At 38.3% G+C, this 16,060-nt stretch overlaps 1 protein-coding gene across 10 annotated transcripts in view; it reads left to right on the forward strand.

The window, feature by feature from the left end:
* FOXP2 (forkhead box P2) overlaps nt 1-16,060 on the forward strand; it is a gene marked incomplete at its 3' end in the record, with an annotated part of 555,064 nt that overhangs the window by 393,220 nt on the left and 145,784 nt on the right. For 9 of the 10 annotated variants that reach the window (XM_084616819.1, XM_084616818.1, XM_084616823.1 and 6 more), the window contains one exon: nt 13,952-14,041. In XM_084616819.1, coding sequence (XP_084472945.1) covers nt 13,952-14,041 — 90 coding nt within the window. Of the gene's footprint in view, nt 1-13,951; nt 14,042-16,060 lie in introns of those variants that run through there. The other variant, XM_084616826.1, reaches the window with a different exon arrangement.

The following is a 16,060-nucleotide window of genomic DNA, read 5'->3' on the forward strand; positions in this document are numbered from 1 at the left end:
ATTAAGCAGGATTTAATGGTTGAAATAGGACGCTGAGTTGCACATTATTTTTCCAAGTATATTGTGCAAATGCCCAAAGGCCCCAGCAACAGCAGGATCCTGTTATATTGGGCACTGTACCAATATGTAGGAAGACACAGTCCCTGCCCAGAGGAGTTTATGATCTAGCAAGACAATTAACATAAGTAGGATGGGGAAGAAGTATACAATTAAATATGTATATTTGAATATGTACATTGTATAAAAATAGCTTTATATACATTTAAAATTATGAATAAACATTCATTAATTTTGCACCTCAACTATACTTGTTGACCTCCTTAACCTATTTCATGTAGGTAACATGGAAGAAATAGTTCTTGAGAGATATTTAAAGGAGACACAGGGCAGTGGTGTTATGGACCATTTTGGGGAGGGCATTCCATACACAGGGGCAGTGTGGAAGAAGGCTTGAATATTTTTTTTTTGGCAGATGCTGACAAGTGGGAGGTAAAGGCATCATGAAGGGAGTAAAGGGGATGGGAATAGCACAAAAAGAAATGGGTGGTAAATTTGGAAGTGGTAGAACTGGGAAGGGCTTGAGGACAAGAAGCTTGAACTCCATACAGTATGTAAGGAGGGTAGTTTTAAAAAGGAAAGGTAAGTAGTTGAGTTTTGACCATGTTAAGTTGATGGCAAGACATTGAGGAGGACATGTCAGAAACAAACTGAAATTCAGGTTTTGGTCTAGTGGAAGGGTAGTGGGATTAAAGAAAAGAACTTTTTATCCCTGAATTCTTCAGGTATGAATTCTTCATTTTTATGTAATTTTTGAAAGTGTACACAGTAATCCAAAAGTGTTCAGCCATTGTTTCAGCGTTCATAACCGGGATGGTGATCATCCAGTATAGACTACACAATTCAGATTACTAAAACAGATAAAGTTTATACTAGCTAATGCCAAAAGAGGCCTTAGCTCTAGTGAAGTATTACATATGTTTGGCACCACTAAGATGGGGAGTGTCTGCTTTTTTAAAATGCATCTAGTGATGATGATGCCCTTGAGTACATTTATCATTGCAATTCTTTGATTAGCACACTGTTTATGAGGACTTCTACAGGCAGCAAGCCAGTATAAGAGGGAGCATTTTTCCTTGTCTGATCTGATGAAATATGGTTGCAATAAGATGCTACTTTTAGTGTGAAAGTTCTCCCTTTGTGGTCTGACCTACTGTGTTGTACTTGTGGACTACAAGGGGGAAGTGATAGCTCAGTGGTTTGAGCATTGGCCTGCTAAACCCAGGGTTGTGAGTTCAATCCTTGAGGGGGCCATTTAGGGGATCTGGGGCAAAAATTGGGGATTGGTCCTGCTTTGAGCAGGGGATTGGACTAGATGACCTCCTGAGGTTCCTTCCAGCCCTGATATTTTATGATACTTAGGACTGCTGTCTTCAGGTGGTTTTCTAAACCTTTTATCATTTTTTTTATTACCTCTAGACTCCTTCCATTTTGTCCACATCTTTCCTAAAGTGTAGCTCCAGCTGAGATCTTACCAGTGCTGAACAGAGCAGGACAGTCACCTCCTGTGTCTTACGTATTACTCCTGTTAATGGTACCTTACTTACCAGTTCTCTGATTTTATTAAAATCTTCTTTTTTGAAGTCTATTGTCCTCATTCTGCTACTCTCACTTCTTCCTTTCATAAGAATAATGAAATCTATCATTTTATGATCACTTTCACCCAAATTGCCTTCCATCTTCAGTTTTGCTACCAATTTATTTCTGTCTAAAATGGCTGTCCTCTTGGTTTCTTCCTCCACTTTCTGGAACAAAAAAAGTTGTTCCCAATACATTCCAAGAAGTTACTGGACATTTTTGTGTTTTGCTGTATTTCTTTTCTAAAAGATGTCTGGATAATTAAAGTCCCCTATTACCACCAGTGTGCATTTTGGATATTTCTGGTATTTGTTCTAGAAATGCCTCATCCATGTTCTCTTCCTTATTTGGTGAGCTGTACTAGACCCCTACTTTGACATCACCCTTATTTTTTACCCCTTTTATCTTTACCTGGGGTTTCTCAAATGGTCTGGACCTCAGTACAAGTGTATATATTCTTGATAATGCAACACTTCCTCCCTTTTTACTCTGCCTGCTCTTCCTAAACAATCTATAGACCTCTATACCAATAATCCAGTCATGAGATGTATCCTGCCAAGTCTCTGTGGTGCCATTAAGTCACAGTTTGACTTATATACTAATAGTTCCAGTTCTTCCTGTTTATTCCCCATAGTCCTTGTGTTTATGTTTAGATATTTAAGATGTTGAGCATATTCCCCCACTGATTTTTTTATTGTTGCTCCTATAAACCTATTGTAATTTTCCATGTCCCCCCAACATATAACACTCTGTTAAGGTCATCTTTTTTATACTTACCTGTGAGCTTTTGTTACCTGCCCCCTTTGAACTTAGTTTTAAACCCTCCTCACTAGGTTGGCGAGTTGGTGCACAAAGATGCTCTTCACCTTATTGGTCAGGTGGACCCCATCTCTTCCCAGAAGACCTTCTTCCCAGAAGAGTATCCCATGGTTGAGGAAGTGAAAGGCCTCCTGTTGACTCCATCGACGCAGCCATGCATTCATCTTCAGAATGCGTTTGTCCCTGCCCGGGCCCTGACCCTCAACTGGGAGGACAGACTAGAACATAACCTGTGCCCCTGATCCTTTCACCCTTGCTCCGAGAACTCTGTAGTCACTGCTGATCTGTTCAGGGTAAGACCTAGCAATATAATTAGTGCCCATATGGATGAGTAACATGGGATAGTAATCAGAGAGATGGATGAGCCTCGGCAACCTTTCCTTTATATCTCGGACATGGGCTCCAGGCAGGCAACATGTTCCTCATTAAACATGGGCTCCAGGCAGGCAACACACCTCCTGGGACATCATGTCAGATGTATGTCTCCTTTCCCTTCACAAGGGAATCCCTGATCACCAGCACCCGATGCCTCCTCCTCTGGGGTATGCCTTGGGGATAAATGGCTCCTCCTCCTCCTCAACCTCCTGTTGCCAGGACAGCACACCACCTCGATGGATGGGGGACCTGAATGGGGGGTGAAGCATAGCCTGACCGAGGTGGCCAGCAGCCAGTCTTCTCCTTGCAGAGCAGCCAGTTCTCCTCCTCTGGTTCTGCCATAGTCATCTGTAGTCAGCTAGCATCCTCCATCTCAGACGTCTCCATCTGCATCCTTTCAATGAAGTCCTTGTGCTCCTGGATGCTATGCAGATAAGCCATCTCCTCCTGCAGGTGCCTTACCTTCTTCCTGAGGGATTCTGTCAACAGACACCTTTCATACCTGGTGATTCCCCCTGCCTGGCTTTCATGAGCAGGGATATGCCGGCAGCATTCCCAGCAAGTCAAGGGCAGGGCCTGGGTGGAATCCTCAAGGGTGAGGATGTCTGTCTGGAGGGAGTGGAGGCAGAGAAAGAGTTAGCCGTGGTGTTAGCAAAATGTTGTTTTCTTCCATGGCGGGCTCTTCCTTGTAGAGGACCAGCAAGTTAAAGAACCAAAAACCAACACACAACACTACCTCCTTGCCTCCCTCCACTCAAACTCAGCTGACTAATTCCTTTGGGCCCTGAGCTGCCTTGATCTCACCACCAGCCACATGTTTCACCAGCCAGCGGTAGCCTGCATGCTTTTTAAATCCTGCCCCCCCCCCCCACACACACACACATAGCAGGAATTGGTGACTCAATCCATCTCACTCAGCTGCCTCTAATTGCTGGCCTATCCAATCAGAAGCTTCATTTCTCTCACTTCAAAGAGTCCCCTGCTTAAGCCCTTCAAAAGACCCCCCTGCTACAAAACAGGTGCTAACACACCTAACAGCTGGGCAACCTAGCCCAGACAGTCAGCAACCAAGCCTAGATTCTAAGACACAGCAACCAGCCCAGAGTTCTACCAAACTTGATGGCAAGTTATGAGCACAGCACAGCTCAGAAAGTACTCCTCATTTGCCTCCCAAAGTTTATCAATAGCAATGACACACAAGTGCTTCAGAGATACTCACCAGTTGGCCAACTCCCTTAGCCTTCCAGCTGCCTTCATCTCACCAGCCACTGGAAGCGTGTGTGCTTTTTTCTAGTCCACATATCATTTTGTTTATGGTCATTTGGGTACAGTGGTTCCTTCTGGAGTTCCTCACAATCCTCTCTAGTCTTGGTTAAGCTAAATAATTTTGTTTCTGCAGAAAAGTTTCCTATCTCACTGTGGGCCTGATCCAAAGCCAATTGAACTTAATGGAAATTTTCTGTTGACTTCATTGTGGATTGAATCGGCCCTATTCCCCCATTCTGCCAACTCATTCATAAATATTATTGAATGGCATCAGTTGTACTGATCTCTGGGGCCCCTCTTTCTGTGAAAATTGGCTATTTATTGCTATTCTTTACATCCTGACACCTCATCTTTTTTTAAAGCCCTGGCAAGACTGTACCTCTCTCCAGAGTTTATCAAGTTTCCTTAATAGCCTTGTGAAAGGGTGTTTATCAAAAGTCTTGGTAAAATGTAAATAACGTACAATAAAATGCGTTAGTAATGGCCGCCATTGGGACTCCCGTTTTTTGGTATTATGTTTATTGCATTTTTGTTTCATTTATTCAGATTTTAAGTGCTCATCCAGAGCTCTGGGTGCTGTGTGAAAATTAAAAACACATTTGAAAAAGAAATACATGTAATTTTCCCCCAGTGCAAAAATAGGAAGCTCAGCAGACTTACGCACTGGATCCAATTCAGCTGATGTAGCTACTTTAAAAGTCGCATACAGGGTGGAGTGACTTATATCATGATTTAAAGTATTTTATTTTTTAATACCAATCGATTTAAATCAGGTTTGTACAAATGATTTGTAAATTTGTGCTATTGAAATTTTAGAATAAACCAGAAAAAGAAGAAAAGGATGAAGGTAGGGAAGAAAGAGAGAAAATTAAGTACTTGATCCTTCGATCATTTAAGTGGATATATAATTTACAGTAGAACCTCAGAGTTACGAACACAGAATTACGAACTGACCAGTAAACCATACACCTCATTTGGAACCAGAAGTATGCATTCAGGCAGCAGCAGAGACCAATAAATAAAGCAAATACAGTACACTATTGTGTTAAATATAAACTATTAAAAGGGGGGGGAGAAGTGGCTTATTTCTTCTGCATAGTAAAGTTTAAAAGCTTTATTAAGTCAGTGTTCAGTTGTAAACTTTCGAAAGAACAACCATAATGTTTTGTTCAGAGTTACAAACATTTCAGAGTTATGAACAACCTCCATTCCCGAGGTGTTTGTAACTCTGAGGTTCTACTGTAATTCACATGACTCGTCCCATTGACATCAAGGGAACTACACATGTTCTGAAAGTTAAGTACTGTATGTTTGCTGTATGTTTGCTTGTTTGTATATTTACTGTATGTAAATGTTTGCAGCATCAAGAGCTGAAATTGTATTTTTATTAAAGGTTTCTCTCTTAGCGATATAAAATCTTTGTCACTTCAAAACAAAATTACTTTCACATTAATAATGAATATGTATTTAGATATTCCATACATTGTAAGTTGCTGTGAACTTTTTTATGCACACAGGCCAACTACCTTCTTTCCCCTGAAAAAGTCTGGCGTCACCATCACATACCCTAATAGTAGTTCCCTTTATAGTTAAACAGTATTAAATATCTATGAATGTGCAATTCTGAGGGCAGTAGTAAATCAAAGTAGTTATTGTATTCATATGCAGAATCCTTATTCATTAATAACTTTTCAGCAATTATGAAATTCTGTACATTCTGATTGACTGAGGGCTCTGATTTGCATAATTGCTATAAGATGACTTTTTTAATTGCTTTCCACTGTGTAGGTCTCTTCCTTTTGGCCTAAGTTTGGCCTTCAGTCTATCAGAGTGGAGGACTTTGCATTGGCCATGTTTTGCAAATCCCTTCACCAACTGGATACAGGACATAATTGAGAAATAAGTGTAAAGGTATGAGTATGCATGACTGTGCTCTGCATGGCTGAGGCAATCCCATTTCAATATAATTGTCCTTTTAGCATTTGTTCTTCAAATTTCCTTTTATCTCTCTTAATATTACCTACCAACACCAATCAGTCTTCATTGCTGTCCTGTCCAACTTTAGGTTCCTTCTAGTAGCCACACTTGTGCTGGATTTTCATTTTTGAAATAATATTTTTTGCCCTGAACAATACTCTCTAGGATCTTGCCTTATAGCCATTCTGAGTTTTGTTTGTCCCTTCTATTTTTGTTTTCATTTTTAATGATGTTCTTGGATATGAATACTTCCTATTAATATAACAATATTTCTTATTCCGCCTCTATACTCATTCCGTGGATTTTAATTTCCCTTCCAGCTGTGAGTAACTAAAAAATCCCCCTTCTTCAAGTCCAGCATCATAATACTACTTTGATATCATGGTATGGTTCTTCTTCTACCTTCATCCACTCTGAAAATATCAAACTTAATTAGGCTCTGATCACTGTATAGTGGCTGAACCATACTTCCATGGGCATCGACTCCCCTCCCTATCTATGAATTGTTAACCATCCTTCCTGTGAACCAAAACTATTTAGCTTCACACAGCTTTACGTACAAATAGCCTTAACAGCCAACAAGTTGATGTCTAATACGCCTTTTGAGACCTGATGCAAGAGGTCTTTGAACCTATTTCCTAACAGATTGCATGTGTGTGAATTAGAAATACGTGATCATCTATGATATTTCATAGCTACTGAATAATTCCACAAATATTTTGTTGCTTCTGAGGTCACACATGGGATAAATGAAGTGGTCATTCTTCATTTCTCCTTCATACCCTGTTTAATACATTTTCAATATCTACTAGCAGATTTTGTGTGTTAATTCATGTGAATATTGGTATAGTGATCTGACTGCTTCTTTCAGTCAGTATGGAGATACAGACCACGTTCTCCTATTTAGTTGTAATTAAATCTCCGATTTACTTCAATGGGAGTGTGCCACATGCAGAAGTGGGGTGACAAGATGTCCCGATTTTATAGGGACAGTCTCGAGATTGGGGACTTTTTCTTATATAGGCACCTATTACCCCGCACCCCCGTCCCGATTTTTCACATTTGCTATCTGGTCACTCTATGCAGAAGGATGGCAATGAGAGCATATGTGTGAACTTGCACACCTAATATTTGCCCTCCGGCTTTTTTAGTAATGTAGTTGGTCAATAAATAATATACAGTGGCAATAATAACACACAGCAAACTACCTATCTGATCACTCTTTACCAAGGGTCACACTGTAAGCCAGATTCAGGGAGTACTATATGTCTGTCAGGAAAAGAATAATTCAGTGTAGTTGTAGCCATGTTGGTCCCAGGAGCGAGACAGTGTGGATGAGGTCATATCTTTTATTGGACCAATTTCTGTTCATGAGAGAGACCAACAGAAGCTGGTCCAGTAAAAGATATTACCTCACCCACCTTGTCTCTCTAGGGAAAAAAGGTAGTCAGGTGGTGCACAGCTTTGCTGCACTGCTCTCAGATCCCTCCTAACACATAAAATTCACATTCTGTGAGTAGTTAAGAGCTTTGGAGACAACACTTTGGTATGCAATCACAGGACACGTGCATATTCTACTGTGTGCCCCTGATCCCCAACATGGACTGAGGTCTACTGGGATAACTTGTGCTCATGGCACAAGAAATTAGTGAAAGCAACTATGTGGAGGTTTTGTTACCACTCCAGGGCCAGCCAGAATCTGGGTGGGAAAATGACATTAAACTTGAAGCTGTATTTTGTACCTATTTGATTGGAATAAGTAAAGGGAGACTAAATTTGTCTTTGTAAAATGAATTATGCTAGCTTCTAAGAAAGATATCTATTGGTGCAAAATATTTATTAGTATCCTTCACAGAAAAAAACATGATATTAAATGCAAAAATACCCGAAACAATTACTGTTTTTTTCTCATAATTAACTAGTATTTTTCACAAAACTCATCTAATTATGCATCAGTCATGGTAAAATGAAAGGTCAATAACTACAGATGCATAATTTCTCTCTGATATATTGCTGTTTGAAAATAGGTTTATGACAATTAGATGATTAATTTCCTTTTATTAAACACCATTATGAGACTTCATGTTGCATTCACCAGTTTATTACTGTTACTTTTTCTCTTTTGTTGGAAATTAATGCTGGATAACATCCAGCCTAAATAGAAACTCAGGTAGATGGGCGTTATATTAAAAAGAATTGCTGCTTCTATTTTTGTTTTTATTGCAGGAATGACCAAAGGCCACAATTAGGATAAAGGTCTCAGTGTGCTTGGAGGTCAATATGCTATCTTAGAGGCAGACATTTTTCTTGCCCAACAAAACTTACAGGTTAATATATTGACAATTAAAAAAAATACAATACGAGGGAGAGTTGGTGAAGGTAACAGTTATAAAAATATGTTTGTACTGGCTAGGGCTGTGCACAACTTAATGCTTATGAATAAGTTAAGTATTTTATATATATTAGCTTAAGGTACCACCACCCCAACTGTCCCGCACACTAAGTTAATTATAACACTAAACGATGTTCACTAATTCTGCAGCAGTCAATTCTTTCAGCTCCCTACTGGTCATCTAGATTTCTTAGACTGTGAGTTTCCTGAGAAAACAACTAGCAGGTTATGAGCACTACTGCAAGCAAACAATGTAATAACTGTTCAGCCTCCCACTCGTTGGTAGCATCTGTCTTCTTACTGTTGCCCAGATTTTAGTTGTGGGGTGCTCTTGACTGCATAGGCTCCCAGCTGTTTGTCCCCTGTTTGTCTCCCAGCTGTTTGTCCCCTCATCACTATGTTTGGAGTCAGGAAGGAATTTTTTTCACCAAGACAGATTAGACTGTGGGTGGTGGTGGGTGAAATTCTGTGGCCTGCATGGTGCAGGAGGTCAGACTAGATGATCATAATGGTCCCTTTTGACCTAAATAGCTATGAAAAATCTATGACTGACCCTTGGTAAAGTTTAGGTTTGCTTTCCTTTGGTGTATCCAGAAAGGATCATTGGGCTGCACAGTTTGTAGTTGGAGGTGGTTCAGATCTTCTTAAATTGAAGAGCCTCGGAATGATAGTTTTGCTAACCTGTGGAGATTACTTTGGAAAGTTTGTCAGTTGTCATTATTGAGTGGCTAGTAACCTGTGGGCTGTTTGTTAGAGAGCTTTGTTCCCATTCCCTTTTTCAGATAACCTAATCATAGGTTAAGCAACAAAGGGGTTTAGTAGTATCATTGGATTAGTACTAGGAAGAATCATACACAGATCTGTGGTTCCCCTACAAGCAGACCTAAATCTCCTTAAGGGAAAGTGATGGCTATACAATTCTGGGCTTGTGAAGCTGAGTCATTAGGGGAAAGGAGGATACAATGTAATTCCCTGGAGGGACAAAGGTTCCACTAATCTAATGGCTGAGACTATATGTAGCTATATAATCACTCGGTTAATTTGCTGCTATCCAGTTAATAAAGTTGAGGCCTGTTGCCTTTAACTCAACTAAGTGCATGTGCATGTGTGCATGCCTACATGTTTGCCTGTTGCATGGTGCTACCAGTGATGAGAGTTAACTCTTGTATGAAACTTACAACATGAAAGACTGTTTGGAAGCTTATTTTACGTTCAGTGGTCAAAGTTAAAACAGTCAATCGTTTAACAAAATAAAATAGGGATTTTGGGGTGGAAAGGTGAAAGAATCTGGCTGTCTTCTGGCAAGTTTTTTGGTTCTGGTTATCTGCAAAGTATACACCGTTTGTCAGTATAACTGAGGAGTGCCTGTATAAACATTCTTGTTTCGACTGTTCCACATAATAGTTTCTTGTATCATATTTCTTCTGACCTCGCTATCTGAAACCAATTACAGGCGATCCATTTGGGCTGCATCTATTTTCATAAGAAGCCCAGGCAGCAGTGTTTTTCTCAGAGATGAATATCAACATCAAATATGCTTCTGAGTGCTTTGTTATTTATGTTTCAGAGAGATTTTGTAGCCTTCAGCTCTCAAGAATGTGTCATGCTGTGCTGTTTATACATTGAAGATATTAATGGGCGTAGATGTCATTTTTCATTTTAACGTCTCAAATGCAACAGGCTTATAGGTTAAACATTCTTATTTTTAAAGAAAAGATATGAGTGACATCTGTTTTCTACAAAATACACATTTACTTTTTAAAGCAGGAAAGTAATCTGTTTACCTTCTTTGGTAGCAACTTTTACTTTGTTAAAATGTTACATCTTATTAAATTAATTTGAAAGCATTCTTAAAATAACAGAAATCTAGGGCTTTGGATACAGAATAGTACATGACTCATATCTCCTTCAATTATCTTTAACACATATAAAAATGTACATCAAATTATCAACTTTAAAAGAGTGAATTATATACAATCAATTCTATTTTTGTTCTGCTTACATTTCAGATAGGTTGGAACTGCACAGTAAATATTAAGAAATAGTGTTCCCAATAAATACTTTACTGCAAGATGCAGTGAATTATGGAAACATATATGCCCAAATTTCCGGCTCATGCTGACAATACTTAAACCATTATAATGATTTTCATTCACATTATTAAACTAATTGTGATTCAATTGAAATCTTTAGTTCTTTTTAGTGTTTTCATCTACATGGCCTTTATTTTTCTACAGTTTTACTAAATTAGATAATTTAATTAAGTAAAAATGCCTCCTTAATTCAAAACAAATGTTATTGGAAACTGGATATTGTTCTGACTGCCCAAGTAACCTTTCTTTTGCTAGCATTCGAGTCGAAACTCTGCATAATTTTGACCAGCAAAGTTTGTAAACATCTGTTAGTTTGTTTTACCTGAATTTTATTTAGACCACATGTTATCATCCAATTAGTTCACAGAACTTTATGAATGTTATCTGGAATTTGCCTTAATTTGATACATGACTGAAATGTAGATGTGTCTTCCAACATTAATATTTTACTTTAAATTGTCAAGTTGTTTTTCAAGGATTTAATAGCAGTAAATGAACTGGTAGAACTGAATGTTTTATTGTCCCCTAATTCTCACAGTTTTGAATAGTGCCAATAATAATTATCTGAGATGAATAATATGTCTCTGAGAAATTGTTTACTGAGAAGCAATACCAAAGTGTTAACCACTACATTGAGGAAAAAGGAGTCATGTGATAACAGACATAAGAACAAAGACTGTCAGCGATTTCTCCTTATGAGTTTTAAATCATCTCTGATCTTTTGAAATTGTTTTCTGTTCTTCTTCTATCTCCTGTGTTTACACTAATCTAAACTGCCACAATAAGCTCATTGAAGTATTCCGATAGTCATCATTTGTAAGACATTCTGTATTAAAAGATGAGCCTTTACTCTTTTAAAGATGTCTCTACCTGCACATATAAATCAAGCCAGTTTAAGTAGTTTGCCTTTTATGCAAACATATCCTGTTGTGGTGTATTTCTTTTTCATAGACTGTGACTTCTTTTGTAGTGGTTAGGATTCATGCTTTCTTATAGTGATGCTGTGCTAGAATGCTACCCATGATTTGAGCAATTGCTTGGCAAAATTCTGAGATGCTTCAGATTCTGGTTCTCTGATTCTCTGGTATAGTAAATCTAGAGCTGTGCCAGAGATTTGATTCCTTTTTATATTGGTGCTAGTTGTCTGTGTTTCTGAGGAAGATTGGGACACTGAAACAACTTGCAGAGTGTGAAAATAACCCATGGATATTACTATTTTCAAGCATTGATCAATACCAGCAAGATGCTGTATTATGATTTTTCCAGATAAAATCAGTTTAATGAACTTTCTGCTACCACTACAAATAAAGAGAAATTAATTATTCATGGCTCTTTCCGTCTTCTATTTATCTTCAGATCTCTTCACCGGTCCTTGTAACACCACCATCCGATTGGTGAGCTATGCAAGCTCCTGTCAATTCAACAGTGCAATGATTCCAGCCTCTCTTTAATTCCAGTCTCCCTCGGGTAGAGCTCCAAAGATTGTGAAGGATCATAAAACTCACTACAAATCAAAATGAATGTGATGCCTGAGCAGTACCATTTCTCAGCCAAATGTTTCAGAATGGGACCTTGGGGCCAAATCCTGATCCCAGTGAAGTCAACGGATATTTTTCATTGACTGCAACAAGACCAGGATTTGGCCTTTAGAAACTATTCATGAACTATGATTGCAAAGAAAAGTATTGTTCTATTTAGGGGAGCAAATAGAACACAAGTTCTATGGTGACAAAATACTCCAACTGCACATTGAAATACATTGAACTGTACTTGTTTTTAAAGAACAGAAGCTGGGTCTCTCTCTCATTACCTAGGTTCAGGGGAATGTAATAATCCTTCTAGTGCCGAAGCTGACCTGTAATTACTTGAGAATTTGATGAAACAATAAGCAGATTGTTGTGGGAATGTATCCAAATGTTAAAAGTATGCTTTGCAAACTTGTACCAGATCCTTCTATGGGGAGACGAATCAATGTTGTTAGGAGATGGTGCTAGTGCATTCACTTTGTTTACTTTGGTTTTCTATGTCTGCCTGCCTTCTCAGAAAACTTGCTTGGAGCCAGACTGTAGCAGCCCTCTCTCTGTCTTTTCATAATTGATCAGGGGATGACTGCCTTCCCTGAGGGTTAAGACGTGGCAACTTTTTCTGTTTGCTCAGCATCTCAATGCAGTAGTTCAAACATTGTTCACACCAGCTGGCAGTGTAATGCCATATGCACATCTTGTCAAAGCAACTGTTGTCATGGATACTAGAAACTATCTTAAAAACCAGCTCATTTGAGTCTAATCAAAATTGTACCTTTCTTCATCAGCTGAGAATCTTGATTATTTTAGGAGAATATTGATGAAATAAGATTGCATTGTATTGTGTTATAGATACTGTGTGTTCCAGTAACAGCAATATGACGTAGTTTCATACATTGTTAAATAACATAACTGCTATTCACTGAACTCAGACATTGAAGAGGGAGGAGAAAAAGAGTTCTTCAAGTCGCTTCATTATAAATGTTTTACAATTTAGTTTAAACTGTTTTTCCTTTTAAAAAAATCTTTTAGTAAGTAAGTACTGTTTTGTAGCTCTTGTTTTTACAATAATTGTATGGACAAAATTCACTTAAACTAGCGCTCTTCTGGTAAATGGAATGTTTATATACATTTCTATTGCTTAGCTTTATTTTGCTGAGTTGGAATGAAAACATAAAATAAATGAAAACATCTTATATTTTGATTGGGATAATGTCATCCACAGAAACTAATCTGATTGGTGGAGTGGTAATTTCTTTGTTCTCTGATTTTACTAAGAATGCAAATGAAAACCACTCAGTTTTATTTAGCATTAAAACTGCACTTTATTTTGTCAAAGGAGAGGTTTCCCCTTGAATTGTAAGTACAAAAAAGTGTTTTTAATCTTCAATGAATATCCTTATTAATTCACTTTCAAGATAATCTGATGTTGATTTGTCAAATTTAATTACAGCTTCCGGTAACACTTGAAGTCTACTGCTTTTGCTTCAAAATTGTAATATGAAAATGCAAATTGAATGATAATTTACAAGGGAGTGGGCATTTTAGTTGAACACTCAAAGACAAGTTCCTTGTGGAAATGAGGCTATTGATGCAGTTTATGATTTTTCCTCTTCAAGCACTTTAAACAAATTAACTTTATTTCCTGCAGGATTTCATGTACATCCATAAATTCTAGTGAAGTCTTATATATGTACATTCTGAGGATTTTTCTTGTGTATTTTAAGAAAAACTCAAGTCTAATGATTACAGATTGAATAGGAGGAGACTATATTTTCTCTGAATGTACTTACCTAATATTCACAGTGACTAACCAGCCTCTTTCTATGAAATGTTCAAAAATTATTTCAGGATTGTCTTTTTACTTTTAGGCACTCCAAGCAGCAAGACAGCTTCTCTTACAGCAACAGACAAGTGGACTGAAATCTCCTAAGGGCAGTGATAAACAGAGACCACTGCAGGTTAGTAAAATATGCTTATCTTTGGGGCCTTATTCACAAGGAAGTGCATTGTGCTCGCACATCTATGTGTATGTCTGTAGTGTACTCTTGCATATGTACAGTTTCACAAATACAGTAGATATGCTTGCGTGCTAGTAGTTCATTTCTGATTCATAAAGAAAACTCACTGCACAATAAGAAAATGCTGTAGTTTGTAGATACTTAAAAGGTCACTTACTACAGAGATTGATGCAAACCAAATCTGAGTTCAATAGCTACAATATAAAGAATGTTTGTATAGATATCTTGAGAGATTTTGTGTGCTCTTACTCACAAATGGATGTAAAAATTCCTATGTCAAGACTAAATGTAAAATGATGTCTAAGAAAACAAAGCAGCCCTAGATAATCCAACAGCATTCTAACCAAGGGACAAATGCAGAACAACTCAAAGCTGCCAACACAACTTGGTGAATTGCAAAGGAGCTGCACCTGCTGCTTTTAGAAAAATATATTCTAGAGTTTCATATTTGAATGCTGTGTTTCATTCAGATTATGTGAATTGTTTTACCACATGTTGAGTAATTTTTTCAAATACTTTATTGATAAAAGCATGTGTGCCATTTGTAAAAGGTAAAACATGCTATCCCAGGAAGGTTTTTTTGTTTGTTTTTTTTGGTAAATTTTACCTCATTTGTAGGTTGTTGTAAGTAAGAGTTACATATGAAATTATACACTGCTAACACCAGAGATTCTCACTCATTTCAAGCAAACCAAATATTCATATTTTCACTGGTGAACAGCAAAAGACAGCAATATGTGAGATGATTGTGCATGGCTCTGAGTGTAAAGAAAGTATAATTCCTCCCATCTTTTCCCTCACAGCCCCTGTCTACTTTTCCGGGGGAGGCTTAAGGCCTTTTGGAGGTCACATATTCTTTGGTAGGCCAGCGAATTTCTGTGTGATGCCTTTCTGGTTGGTGTTCTCCACTGAGCCAGAATTCCAAACAGCCACTTGGGGCTGCTCTGCATCCTCAGTTCACCTTCTTTAAATAAGTGTTTTTTTTGTCTCAGATGTAATTTGTGTGGTGTGTTCTTTGGCTTTAGTCTTCATGCCATTTTGTCTAAGGGAGTATCTCACACACAAGAGCTTTCTTTCTTTCTTTCTTTCTTTCTTTCTTTCTTTCTTTCTTTCTTTCTTTCTTTCTTTCTTTCTTTCTTTCGAAATTTTGCCAGAAACATTATGTTCACTTATGCACTTTTTAATGTAATTCCACATTTTCACCCTTTTCTTTGTGACACATTCATGAAGGAACATAAGGACTCGTTCACACAGCTCTACGCTTCCACCTTTTTCCAATGTGCTTTTTAAATTGCAGCAATTTGCATACTTACGAGCTGTCTCAGCTCAGTGAGGACTGCCCTGGCTTTTTTAAACCAACTGTAAGTGCTTACAACCAGGCCAAAGACACAGGCAGATGTCTAAGGGGAATTAAATATATATAGTTGGCGTCATGCCATGAGGATCTGCTGTAGAAAGCAAGCAAGAGTCCTGAGACTGTCTCAGCTTCCCCACCCTTCTCCTCAGTGTTGGCTTTTCCCTCTACTGGATCTTCTGAAAGCTGAGGACAGAGACAAAAAAAAGTGGCCATAGAGGCAGCAGCTGCCTGACCTGCCAGCCATGTTTCTTCAGTGAGTTCTTAAGGGTAGGATTTGGCAACTCAACGCTCCATCCACCACCTGATTTTTATATCAGGTCTAAGGAGCAAAGTGTTGGAAGGAACAGCCAGGAGGGATGAACAGTGATGAAAGAAGGGAGAACACATAGACCTGAAACCTAGAAGGATGGTGATTATTTTGAGACAGGGAGAGAGTCTTCTGAAAGAGGGGGAGAGATTGGAGGAGATGCTCTGTGTCCTCAAATTCCCTCTGGATCAAACATGGAGGATATGCCCTGTGTCTTTCAATCTCCCAGGAAAAGGGAAGGTATGTCTACGTTAAAATTAAACAGCCACAGCTGGACCATGTCAATTGACTTGAG

Source organism: Lepidochelys olivacea, assembly GCF_965140295.1.
Source record: "Lepidochelys olivacea isolate rLepOli2 genome assembly, chromosome: 1".
Taxonomy (NCBI): Eukaryota; Metazoa; Chordata; order Testudines; family Cheloniidae; genus Lepidochelys; species Lepidochelys olivacea.